The 12,987-nt window shown below is 49.8% G+C and overlaps 1 protein-coding gene across 5 annotated transcripts in view; it reads left to right on the forward strand.

Moving 5' to 3' along the window:
- Window positions 1-12,987, forward strand: part of NECTIN1 (nectin cell adhesion molecule 1) — a 106,332-nt gene that overhangs the window by 36,659 nt on the left and 56,686 nt on the right. For all 5 annotated transcript variants that reach the window (XM_087763441.1, XM_087763442.1, XM_087763443.1 and 2 more), the window contains exons 2-3: window positions 11,532-11,882; window positions 12,587-12,889. In XM_087763441.1, the coding sequence (XP_087619567.1) occupies window positions 11,532-11,882; window positions 12,587-12,889 (654 nt within the window). The remainder of the gene's footprint in view (window positions 1-11,531; window positions 11,883-12,586; window positions 12,890-12,987) is intronic.

Below are 12,987 nucleotides of genomic sequence, written 5' to 3' on the forward strand. Positions count from 1 at the left end.
ACCTTATCAAAGGGCCTTTTTATTTTTTTTAATCGAATTTTGTCAAAATCAGCACGTTCCAGTGGATAGTTTTGGCTTGGACTAAATGGCGCTTTCCATCAGAAAAATATGCCATGTTGGAAAATTTTCCACTAGCACTAGTTTTTTTTTTCACATGCTTTTCATTTTTGTGGCAACTTCGTCAGTCCCTGGTTTCAGCTAGGACGAAGCACACAGAGGTCCCGAGAGAGAAGTTGACCTCCTGGTCTTTGAAGACCAGGATGACTCACTGGAGCTCTCCCCCGTGGCACAGCGGAAAATACGTCTGCCCCGCTGAGCAGCCTGCTCTTCTCCTCCACATAGCTAGCCTCTTGAACACGGCTTATTGCTATGTAAGAAGGAAACAGGGAGCCTGGTGCTGATGCAGTTTCAACAGAAGTCAATGAAATAACTATGAAAGTCAATGAAATATGTCAGTTAGGGCCAACTGAGCTATTTAACCCTCAGTCTCTGGGCCTAGTTTGTCCAGCATGATGCTGGAAATGGGATGTTAACTCTCGGCTTGCTCCGTCCTGTTGACTGTTAATAGATCTTTATGGGGAACCAATTGCTTTTTGGTTCTGGCTTGTCTCTCATGAATCTAGACTTCAGGAACCGTTAGGTTTAGAGCTACTACGTGATTCAAGCCTGCCATAGGGATTCAGGCCTTGTAGCTACCTGCAGCTCCTGTCACAGTTGTTGGTATCCCAGCCTTCCTGCTCAGGCATCCCCAGATTGGGGAAAAAAGTGAAACATGCTGAGAGAGGCCCCAAAATCCAGCCAAAACAGCAGCAACCCAGTGTCGATGCTTGCTGATGCATCCATCGGACTCTGGGTGATGCATAGCTGAAATGCCTCCCAGGATGTGTATGCTGGGACATCTTTGTACCTGGGCGTAAGAGACCCGATGAGTCACTCAGCACAGCGTGTCATTCCACCTCCGGAGTGACATTTGTCATCGAATTCCCCTGAGAGTTATATCACAACCCAGCTCCTCCCTGGGGCTGCCTGGAAGCACAAAGCCACCTTGTTTGAGGAGGGGATAATAAGGCATGGAGAAGCCCTTAGTTTCTCTTTCTGGAAGTTTGCTTGCCTCCCCCATTGTGCTACAATCACTAAGTATATACAACTCATAAGTCTAAGTCCCCAGTTGCCTCTGTCTTGCCCACCAGAAAGAGCAAGCCGTGCTCCCATCGAGACATGTCCAAAGGGAAATGTGGTATGGTCCCGATTTTGTAAACTCCTCTCTGCAGGACAAATCATCTCCTTTCTGCAGAAGTCCCTTTGATCTCCTGCTCCTCCTGACTTGCCCTCTGCTCTGGGCTAAATGCTATCTGTCTCTACAGTGCAGCGAGCCCTTGCTGACTGCCCTCACCTTTCTGGGCAGGTAAGAGTGGATATAACTGTGGTGTTCTCCCTTACCATCCCCAGAAAAGCAAAGCCACTGCCCCATGCATCCCAGAGCTGTGTACCAGGCAGGACGAGGCAGGGAGCGTGACCCCCTGTGGGAGGCCTCCCCGCCAGGCTCTGACCCTCACTCATTGCCTTCCTTCCCCCCTTCAGATGCTGATGATTGGGGCCAGCACAGGCTGCCTTTAATGGGTGGTCTTGTCACTTGTTTACAGTCCTGAGTCTTAAAAGCTCAGCAGGCTCCTCTAAGCCCCTACCTGCCCAGCCGTTTTGAAGCTTAGCAGTCATTCCCGAGACAGCCTGGATGGCGGCTGTGACCTTAATAGATATGAGAGCTGCATCTCCGTCCAGCATGGAGTCAGTCTCTCTGCCAGCCGCCCTCTGCTCAACCCCACCAGCTCCTGTGAGGTCTGGAGTCAAAGGGGCTCCCATGCACCCAAATCTGCCCTGTTCAGATTTCTCTCCTCGCTGAGGTGGCATTCCTGCTGAGCTGTGGTGGGCCATGCCAGATCTACACCTGGGCTAGAAGGATCACAGCAGCTGCTGATCTGGAAAGCGAGAGAGATGAGGCAAACCTGGAGTGCATGTCGGCTCCTCGGGGCAGTGGGGACTGGAATTGTGGAGCTGGCTTTGCGCAGAGGTTGAATGGGACACTCGCTGTCAGCCTCAATGTCTCTCATCATTTCTGGCATGTTCTTAACACAAAATGTCATAGATTTGGTTGCAGCCAGTCTGCTCGTTGTTGAGAAAAATGTGAGCCACATTTTGGGAACCTTTAGTCTAGCTGTTGACGTGGGTAATGTTTAGGTTTGCTTCCAGGCTCTGTCAAAAGAATAGGTTTTCCACTTCATCAACCTGTGCCTCGGTTTCCTCAGCCATAAAAATGAGGGTGACCTTTTCTATTTGCATGAGTGATGGGTGGGGCTGTGAGGCCTTACCACAAATGCCTCGGTATCTGCTTCCTTAGGTGAGAATTGTCACCATAATATGCAGATACCCACATCTAAACCAAGCCATTCAAGTGAGATTGCCAATGATTGCCTGGGTGGCCTTGGGCACATCTCTTTGTCATTCAGCACCTCTGATTTCCCCATCCCTGAAAGCAGAGGTAATAATACTTTCCTGCCTCTCAGGGTGTTGGAGGATTAATTAGTTACTGTTTGAAAAACCTTTCGAAGATGCAAAGCTTTCCATAAATATGCAGACTTATTCCTACAGATGGGGCCCAGGTAGGACTGAAGCGTGGTGTCTGTCACTCTGGACTGTGGAGATGATAAATCCGGGAAGAGGTGAAATTTGTAAAATTAGTTCCCAGCACAGGGACTTCATGATAAGAAGGCTGAGCAGCAGCAGGCTGGAAATCAGGCGGGGCACTGCATTTTGGTTTATATGTACACACTGTTCTTTACGGCCTGTTGTTCATGGGCAGGAATCCTTAAACAACCCAGACAAAGTTGGGAAGTCTGAGTCTCTTCCACTTCCCTGCAGAAATATCTCTAGGGCAAGATAAAACACATTACGAGAGAGATCACAGGCAGTCAGCTGGCAAAGGGTGTCTGTCCATTGCCATGGGTGCCGTGTTTGCGTTCATGTTGTTTGCAAAGATTTTTCCTAATTGTCAGCTCTGAAGGGTCGTGAGCTGCCAGAACATATATCATATTTCTCTGGTCACAAAAAAAAAAGTTGTTTCTATCTTCGAACAAATTATAGTAGAACGGAGCATGACATTCCCACTTGCAATAGTAGAAAACATGTTTCTTTAACTTAAAGAGGTGGTGAAATATCAGTAATATGTTATATACTAAAAGGATAATGGGAAGAAAGACAAGAGGAAAGCAAGACCACAGTCAGAAAGCTGACTGGTTAGCATGCATTTAAACTATAGGAAAGTAGGAGTTTTGATCTTCTTCACAAGAATTGCAGGCCTGGCCAATACCAGCATGGTTTGGCAGGGGTGTATTTTTCACCATGTCTTGGACAGAAGACCAGAGAGTTTGTGTCCTTTGGTAATTTCCCATGACCTGGCATCTACCCCTCTGATAAAAGAGGCTGGATTTGAGCGAGGACAGAGAGAATCGGAGGGTGGCAGTGGCTGGTGGGGGCAGTCAGATTAGGGCTGCCAGCTATTAACCCTGGCGCTGAAGTCACGCCTGAGTCAGCAGAGTTTCGGCTTTGTCGCCTTCCCATTGTGGAGGCGCGTGAGTCATCACCTGGCCGAGCCCTGAGAGCTCCCCGGTTTCTTGCTCCAGCTCTGAGCTGTCAGCCCAGGGAGGGAAGGAAAGATCTGATGTTCTCTCTTTCTGTGCCATCAAGTTTATTTTTGTTTTTACTGAATCTCTTCAGTCTCAAGTTCCTTCATTTCGGAAATGAGACTCTCTATGGCTTACTATCTTGATCCCCTCTTCACAGCTCTTCATTAAATCCCTCCTCCTTAGCACCTGGAGAGCTCTAATAGAGTATTTAGCCTTGGACCAGGGCTCCTTGAACAACATCCAAGGCAACGCGGAAGTCCAGGAAGGAGGCAGGGCAGAGAAAATACTCATGTACATTTGGGGACTCAGCCCATCAAGATAAGGTCTCAGGACAGTCTCGGCTTAATTAGCTTCCCCCTGCTCAATGCTTCAGCTTCTTTCCCCGCCTCCACACTTGATTTTCCAGCTGTACTGTTCTTTTCTGCCCTTGCTTCCCCACCCAACCACCAAATAAGCATTGGCTCTGAATGTGGTCCCCTTTCTCAGTCTTCCCTCTTATTTACAGATCAGAGTTGGTAAGCAAGCAGACCCTGGCTTTTTCCTTGCTGGCAGGCAACAAGATGACTCTTGAGAGAAGGGTCTTTGATTTTTTGTTCTTTGTCCACCCTTGTCTTTGCCTGGCCAGCTGCCTGCTTTTCCTAGTGCAGAATTATGATCCTGGACATCGTCACCGGTGCCCCTCCAGAGGAATTAGTGGCTAGGGATGAGAAGAGGCAAGCGAGTGGCCTGGGGTGCCGTGATGATGTTGGAGAGACACAAGAGGGGTGAGAAAAATTGTAAGGCTAAAATGGAGGGAGGGCAGGTCAAAGAAAACAGCATTATAGACCAGGTTGAGAGGCAATCCTCTCCCGGGTTATGGAGACAGCTAGCGAGGGCAGAAGGATGTGACCTAGCTGTAATAAGTTGCACAAGGCCACAGGGGAGAGGAGATGAGAGTCTTCTGAGCCCAGGCACTGGACAGATATGAGCAAGAACGCACAGTGGGAAAAGAGCTGAGGAAGGAGTTGGAGTGAAGTCCAGTCCAAAAGGCCTGGAGGGACAGGCTGCACGGACAGGAAAGTGGGCCAAGTCCTGAGCACTGGTGCACGTCAGGTAGAGGCAAGGGGCAGTCTGGTTCGCCGCTCAGGTGTGTGGGAACTGGCAGCCCTTGCCAGAGGATTAGCTGACATGCTTGCGGGGCGGGGCGGGCAACAGGAGCTGGCTCCTCCGCGGTGACTGAGGAGCCTTTGTGCTTTGTTGCTGAGCACGGGGTTTCATAGCTTTATTGCAGGAAGGCCTTTCCCAGTGCTGTGTCAGCTCTTTCAGCAGGAGCCCTGCTCTGCCAGCCTTCCTGCTTTTGCCATGGGGCATGTTCCCCTCCCCTTGACTTGGGGGGTGAAGCAAAGCAGCTGAGTGAAAGCCAGGGAAGGTACAGCAAAGAGTGAAAGCCAGGAGCAAAGGCAGGCATGGTTGTTCCCTTCCCACTCCTCTGGTTTGCAGCCCTTTTCCTAGAGAACTAGAAGGTTGGCCGCAACTGAGGCTGTTTGCACGGTTGAAGCACAGACAGCAAGAACTAGTGGTCTAGTCTGGTGGTCAGCTCTGCTTTTTGCTGTCTTTTTGATCTGTGGCTGGTCTCACCCTGGCGTCTGCTTTTCTTTCATCTACTTCTATGAAGAACACCTAGGACAAACATGGCCTTGGTCTTGTTTAGGGCCTTTGTGTGAATGCCAGTGGTGGCTCAATGAATAGACTTCCCAAACCTTAACAGAGAACAAGCGGAGCATCAATGGATCAGGCCCTTTGGGAAAGATCTTTCATTCAAGTGGATCCTGAGGCTGCTTTGTGCTCTATTTATCCGAAGAGGAAATACTACACAGGCAGGAGAAGGCAACCCTGCTTTATCCCAAAGGCATCTCCACTGTCCTGTCCCAGCAGGCAGCCAATGAAGGGCTGGCTAGAGACCTCACTCAATACAAGCCATTGACTGGTCCTCAGATAATAACATCTCTGCTGTTGCTCCTATGTGCTGGTTCTGGATATGAAGCAGTGACCTAGAGTAAAAGGCCCTGTGTTTCCCATTTGCAAGCCAAAGCGAAGCCTGTTCTTTCTTTTTTGAGAGGGATTTGGATGAGAATCAGATGGGCCATTGTACACGCTGCCATTTCCCTATCAGCTCCCATAAAGCTCCCAGCTCTCAGCTGGGCGAAGGGATGCTTGGGCTTGCAGTTTCTCTTGGTGTGCCCCGACCCGATCACAATGTTATCTCAGGCCTTTCACTTTCATGTGCGGCCATGTCACCTGGAGCTATAAGCTTGCCACATCTCTTACTCTCTCATCTTCCTTCTAAGGCCCCCTTCCTTTGTGTTGGAAACTCAGTCTTCCTCTTCTAATCCCTTTGGTGTTCAAGCTCCGCATTTAAGTGGGGCAGGACTGAATCAATGCATGACACAGAGACCTCCAGTGAAAGTCTGCTGCTGCAGGAAGTACATGTTGGTGAGTCACGGGAGACCACTCCTTCCTTGCGGTCGGCTGCAAGCCATTGACTACATGGAGCGAGGCAGGCACTGTGCTCTTTTGGAAGAGCAGCAAGAGCACTGATTTGAATGCCTGGCAATCAATACAAAGTCTCTCTGGCAAGAGGAAAGGTATTAACCCCAACGTCTTGGCCAAGTGCCAGTTCAAACCTTTGCTTCTTGCCACCTGAAATTCCCCTGCTGGGATTTAGGATCTTCTTTCCCATTTCCCACCCTGCCTAACACACCCGTGGCGTTCCTTTGGGCTGTTGGAGGCTGGTTGTGTTCTGCCCCACAAGGGTTGCATTTCAGACCTTGATTTCCACTTAAAAATAGGGAAGACTTGAAAGATGAATTCAGAAATACCAGGAGAAAAGTTTATAAGTGCCATCAGCTGGAAAGTTTTGAGCTCCTGCTCCGTTCCATTTTTATGGAAAGTTCTTGGAGATCTGTTTGAAGTGTCTGTGAGGCATATGGGACCATGTACAGGACATCATTGCCCATAGTCAAGGTGTGGTGCAAGGAGCTGTCTCAAAATCAGGTGCTTTGTGTAGGGTCTTTTGTAGGTTCAAAGCGTGATGCTTTGTTTTGTCCTTTTGTACGGTCTGGCTACTGTGACCTTTCAGTTTAGTTCTAAGTGATGCAAAGCCTCTTAGGACTGATTCCTCTGACATTTGCATCAGCCTTGATGTTGCCACACCAAAGGGTGGCTCATCACACTTCTGCCAAGGGCTGTTTCAATGCCCTTGGGGTGAGATGAGTATCAGGGAACAGGAGGGAGAGAAATTGGTGAGAGGCTCAGCAGAGGCAAGGTTGTGCAAAGCAGTGTGGAGTTCACATGGTTCTTAACAAAGAGGCATTGATTGGAGGCTCGCTGTTGTGACAGAGCTCACTAGTGCCTGGAGATCATTTCCAGAGCTTTCTATATGGGGGAGCAAGAACCAGATTTGCAAGTGTGGGAGCCTCAATGTAACAGCACCTCTCGGGCTTTTAGGAGAAAGGGTTTTCAGGTTCAAGAGCCACCAGCTGCCACTTCAGTCTGCTCCCTCCCCAGTGCCCCTCACACTCAGGGAGTCCAGACCTTCCTTCCCAGCCCGCTGCCTGTGCCACAGTGCACCCCGAGTTCTGCACAGTGCCCCCAAGGCCTTGCATGACCTAGTAAATATCTGGGTTTGGGATCGTGGGGAAAGGCATCAACACAAACCACTTCAGAGGCCAAGGTGGAGGAGTAGGATCTCAGAGGTCTCCACTAATGAGGTCTTGGCACCAACACATCTTTGGCACTCAGCTGGGCCTTTTTTACTGCTTTTGGTCCTTAACAAAAAATAACACCAAAAAACTAATGAGTAAAACGCGACTCGGCAAGCTTCAACCTATACAGCTAATCCTTCCTTGTGTGCTGGCTGCCTCCTGGGAGGTGTCAGAGTGGATCGGTGGGCACTGGGAGATCTGGCATAGGAACCGCAAATGGCAGGATGTATCCCAAGCCTTTTCTCTGCCATACCGACCACACACGTCATTCAGCAAAGAAAAAGCAAGGCGAACCCCAGCACGGCACATGCACACACACATCCTGCTTAATACGTTCAAGCCTCTCCAGAGGCTGATTAGTGATTTTCTTTTCTCCTCCTCTCCCGGCCTCACATGCTTATTGCCATCAATTATCTATGCATTTGCCCTGATGAATTATTGAGTATGTAACGGGGCGAGGGAAGACCCGCCATCCCAGCTTGGTTACCTTGCAAACAAATGCTCCCCAGAGCATGACAGCAGCTAGTTTGCCCTCTGGCTTCTGATTTAGGATGGGGATCATGGGAAGCTGATCCAGCAACTTGCAAAACCCCTTTACTCCGTCTGTTCCCCTTCCTCATCAGTGCTGTTGAGGCGTGGGTGTTATTGCCGTAGTACGGAGCAGAGCAATGGGTGCGTTATTTCCCTGATGAGAGGCTTGGAGGAGCGGAACATAAAGAGTTTACCCTGTCTTGCAAAAGAGCCATGAGTTATTCAGTCACCTGGAAAGGAAACACGATTTCCGCATGGTGTTTGGGGTTTTTTTGGGTATTTTTTGTTTGTTTTGTTTTATTATTTCTTCTGCTGTTTCTTTTTTTCCCTCTTCCCCTGAAGCCTCTAGAAAGTTTGGAATGTGTTTTTGTTAAAGCTGCTACATGTAGGGGCCTGAATCCCAGCTTTGGCAGCATTTTGTTGTTGGCAAGCAGTCCTCAACTGGCACCGGCTTTTTGCCTAGCCGAAAGCCTGACTCTTTACACCTGGGCAGAGGAGGGTTCTGCAGGACCATTCTGGGGTCTGGTTCAGGGTCAGGTTCGTCAGCAGCGAAGTCTGCTTTTTCTCCAATTTGTGTCCCAGTACAGTCTGCACTGATGCATGGATCCCATGGCACGGGTAGGGTAGAAGGGAGAGGGTAGAACTGGGAATTGTTACTACCACTCAAGGTCAAGAAAAATCCCTTGATTTTTAAAATGGTCATTCATTAATTTGCAGGGAAATCATAGCATAAAGAAAGGGCATAGTAATGATGAAGTGAGGGATTGGTTTGATCTCTCTCTTGTGATACACATCACATTCTGTGCCAGGTTGGCTGACAATGTCTGTATTTAAGGGGCATGTCTTAGGTGCCCATCCTTGGGCAGTGGTGGCCTTCAGACTGGCATAGCTTTCTGTGTGCAGTGCTCGTCTGCATGCCCTGCTAGGGAGAGACTGGGCTGTCCTCCCAGCTGCCCTGCAAGGGTGACTCCGAGGAGAAGCCAGTGCCTTTCCATCCTCTCCCCTCTGGGGTTCGGCTCATCTCTCACTTTTCTGGCCACGATTTCCTGCTGTCGCGAACAGGGCGTCTTGTATTGGGATGTCGAAAGCGTGGTTCAAAGGGAACCGCTGAGGCCTGTGGGGGGTCAGGGAGCTTGTGTGGGAGCGGAGCCAGCTGTGCCATCGCCCCAGCCCCGGGCAGGCTCTGCTCGGGGGCATGGGCCCTTCATGAAAGAGGTGGGGACCGGTGCTGATGAATCCGCTCTCCTCCAGCCTTGGGAGAAAGAGGGAGTGCTGAGCACACCTACAGCCAGGCAGCCGTGAGATGGGCGGCAGGTTGTTCCCAGGGCCTTTGCTACGTGATTGCTTTTGCTCTCCGGCAAGCTCCCACACGCTTTGCGAGGCTCTAAAGACTTCAGAGCCTGACTCCTTGGCAAAGCTGTTGCTCACCTCTGCAGGTCTGGGCAATTCTGCAAGAGGCTCTCTCACCTCCGGGGCAGAAGGAGCAGCATATGCTGCAAAGCATGTTGGAGACATTTCCCCCCTCCCCATCCACCCGTTCTTTCCTCAAATCCCAGCATAGCATTATCTAAACCCAGCCTTGCTCTGCACCCGGTGCCCGCATTTCATCAGGAGGGCCGTTGTGGGCCACAGGGTCCCACAGGGCACAGGCCAGACTGGTGTCAGAAAAGTCTTTCACTGTGTCTTACTGCCTGGACATCCTTCTCCAATAGGCCAGTGCTTCTGGTTGGCATGGAGAAACATGGGCCAGCTGTGACTTTATCAGAGGAGGAACATCGCTTCCCTCTGGTTTCTGGAGGGACATGCATGGAAAAAATGGCCCTGGCTACACTGGGAGGGGAAACGGGCAACCTGCGAGCTCAACTGACAGCCTCTAAGGACTCGATGGCTTCATGCATGCAGGCACATGAGGGCACCAGTGCTTTGCTGTGGCTGTAAGCAACGCTGAAAAACATTCCTCAGCACCCAGCCGCAATGCTAGGGTGTGGGGCAAACCAGCGCTTGACTCGGAGAAGGGGGCAAGTTCACACAAAGCTCTAGAGACTGAGTTTCAGTCTAAACTGCTGATGACTGTGGTCAGCTGATGGCGTCTCATGGCCGGGCTGGATTGTTGAGGCTTGTCCTCAGGGTCACAGGCTTGGCCGGGAGGGAAGGAGAAGAGGAGAAAGAAGAGGCTTAGATGAGATGTGGGGACGGAGATCAAGCTGAGTACAGCAGGCATAGAGTGAGGGGGCAACATGGGAGAGTGCCAAGAGAACGGTAACGGCGGTGTTTGTGGGTGAGAAGGCTTTTGTATGCCTGCACTTGCGTGTGTGTGAAACTGCAGGAAGGAGGCTCTTGCTCAGGTTCACATGTAGAAGTCACAGGGCACATCTGCCAGGGGTCTGTGGGGGCTAAGACCGAGGAGTTCATTTTGGCCATTCGTCCCCTGGAAGAACAGGGTAGGGGGGACATTTCAGAAATGCTCTGTCCCCTCAGTTAGAAGATGCTGTCCCGTTTCTCTTGCTATGCACTTTTTTCTTTCCCCAGCCTCTCTCTCTTTCATTACCCTTTCATGTTCCTCACTCTTTGTGCATCTTTCTTTTTTTATTACCCCTTTCTTTCCTTTACTCTCAGTCTCCCAGAATACATCCAATTTCAGATTCTGCCAGAAGCAGTGAGCAAAACCCACTTTTCTTGTTCTTACCACCTTGCTTCTCTGTTGTATTTATCATATAAATACTGGCTGTATAATTATCAGAGCATTATCTCTAAACATACAGATTAGGCTACAGTGGCAGCCAAAGATGAATTTCAGGGTCAGTCTGGTGGGAGACATTTTTCTCCAGCTGTTAGGGGAGGAATCAGCTGAGACAGAAGAGCAGTCATGAACACCAGCCACCACTTTTCCCAAACAACTTCCATCTTTACTCCGCAGAATCAAGATGGAAGGTTCCTAAATGCAGCCACCTCTGGGGTTAAAAGGCCACAGAAACGATCTAGATCATGCAAGGTGTATAGGCAGTGCTGTAGATCTGTTCTTATACGGGAACTATTGCTACTCATCAGGTCTGAGTCTTTGCAGCTCATTTAATTACTGATGCATTTCCAATAGGATTAAATGGATGTCTGAGTGTGTGTTATCATATGTTAGGATATGCTATGCTGATAAATACCAGTGCTTTCGTATGCCTCCAGATATGCATGCTCTGTATATTCACCATAACTGATTTAGTGTCATCCAAAGTTGAAGACAAAAGGAAGGAAAATATTACTGATCCAGCCTTGTTCCTTTTGGTGATCATGAGCCCTAGGTTGGCTGCAGAGCATTCGGGCTGGTTGTAGTGAAGTGTGAACACCAGTTGTGGGAAGGAAGGTGTTTATGAACAGGAATAAAGCTTCAGGAGCTGCAGGTGGATGCAGGTAGTTGCAGAAGGTACTGAGTGCCCATAGCCATAGACTGTTCTTGTATCAGCCATGCCAAGAAGCAGCAAATGGAATAAATAAAGGAATTCATGGGCCTGATATCCAAGAACCATGTCTTTTTCTCTCTTTCTGAGAAGTACACGTATATTCATGTCTTTTCATTTTATTGCAGGGCTGCAAGCTCAGACTGTCTTAGTCAATGACACAGTCTCGGGGTTTATCGGGACAGATGTGGTCCTGCACTGCAGCTTCACCAATCCACTCCCCAATGTGAAGATCACGCAGGTCACGTGGCAGAAAGCCACCAACGGCTCCAAGCAGAATGTGGCCATCTACAACCCTGCCATGGGGGTCTCCATCCTCTCTCCCTACAAAGAGCGGGTGACTTTCCGGAATCCTTCCTTCAAAGATGGCACCATTCAGCTCTCTCGGCTAGAGCTGGAGGATGAGGGAGTTTACATCTGTGAGTTTGCTACCTTCCCAACTGGCAACCGGGAAAGTCAACTGAACCTCACTGTGCTGGGTAAGATACTGGACAAGCTTTGTAGTGTGAACCATTGCCTCCAGTTAAACAGATCTGGAGGAACCTGAGACTCCTGTCCTGGGAGCTCAGGGCAAAGGTGAATCTTGGGTGTAAATTTTACCTATGATGATCTTTCAAGTTGACTGTAAACAGGTGAAGAACAGGGAACCCAGGGTAGGTGATTCACTGAGCTATCACAGGAACGCCCCTTCCTCTTTCCAGGCCTCAGTTCCCCTGTCTCTTAATGCAGGTGCAATAACAGTGACCTGTTCCCTAAGGGAGTGGTGAGTTTTAATGAGCTGGTGGCTGTCAAGTGAACAGAGAGAAAAGACAACAGAGAGATCGTAAGCACAAGTAGAGCTTGTCCATGGAGCTTAGGCTTGTGAGTGAATAGACCCCTCCCAAGGTCTACATGATTCATTTGCTCTCCAGTTTGGTTTCTCATGCTAACATAGGGCTGAAAACCTATGGCAGGAAAGGATTGACTTTCCATCACGTATCTGTGCACCTAGGGCACCTCCACCATTCTTTCCCCAGAGCAGGTTGCTGGCAATTTGCAGCAGCTCTGGATTCACCACAAGGTCTGTCACAGGCTCAGTGCTGCTAGATGTGTCTTGAGTTGTAGTAGAGAAGGTAGCATTGCTTTTCTAACCATCCCTTTTTACCCTTTTCTTCTCCTCCTCCTTTTTTGCACTTCCTTGCAGCCAAGCCCACAAATTGGATGGAGGGCACCAAGCGGCCACTTATTGCTAAGTCTGGCAGGACAGAAAAGATCTTGGTAGCTACCTGCACCTCCTCTAATGGGAAGCCCCCCAGCACTGTCACCTGGGACACCAAGCTCAAAGGGGAAGCGGAGTTTCAGGAGATCCGGAATAGCAATGGCACCATCACAGTGATCAGCCGGTACCGGCTGGTGCCGAGCCGGGAGGCTCACCGGCAGCAGCTCATGTGCGTGGTCAATTACCAGCTGGACCGCTTCACCGACAGCATGACCCTCAACGTGCAGTGTAAGTGAGCATGGGCAGGGCTGGAGAGCAGTGCTCTGCGGGCAGTCCCTGGGGTGGGTGATAAAGTCTGGCAAAAGAGGATTTTTCTGAAGGGAAGA

This window comes from Nipponia nippon, unplaced genomic scaffold, assembly GCF_047370975.1.
Source record: "Nipponia nippon isolate SJK-2023a ecotype South Korea unplaced genomic scaffold, ASM4737097v1 scaffold_28, whole genome shotgun sequence".
Classification (NCBI taxonomy): domain Eukaryota; kingdom Metazoa; phylum Chordata; class Aves; order Pelecaniformes; family Threskiornithidae; genus Nipponia; species Nipponia nippon.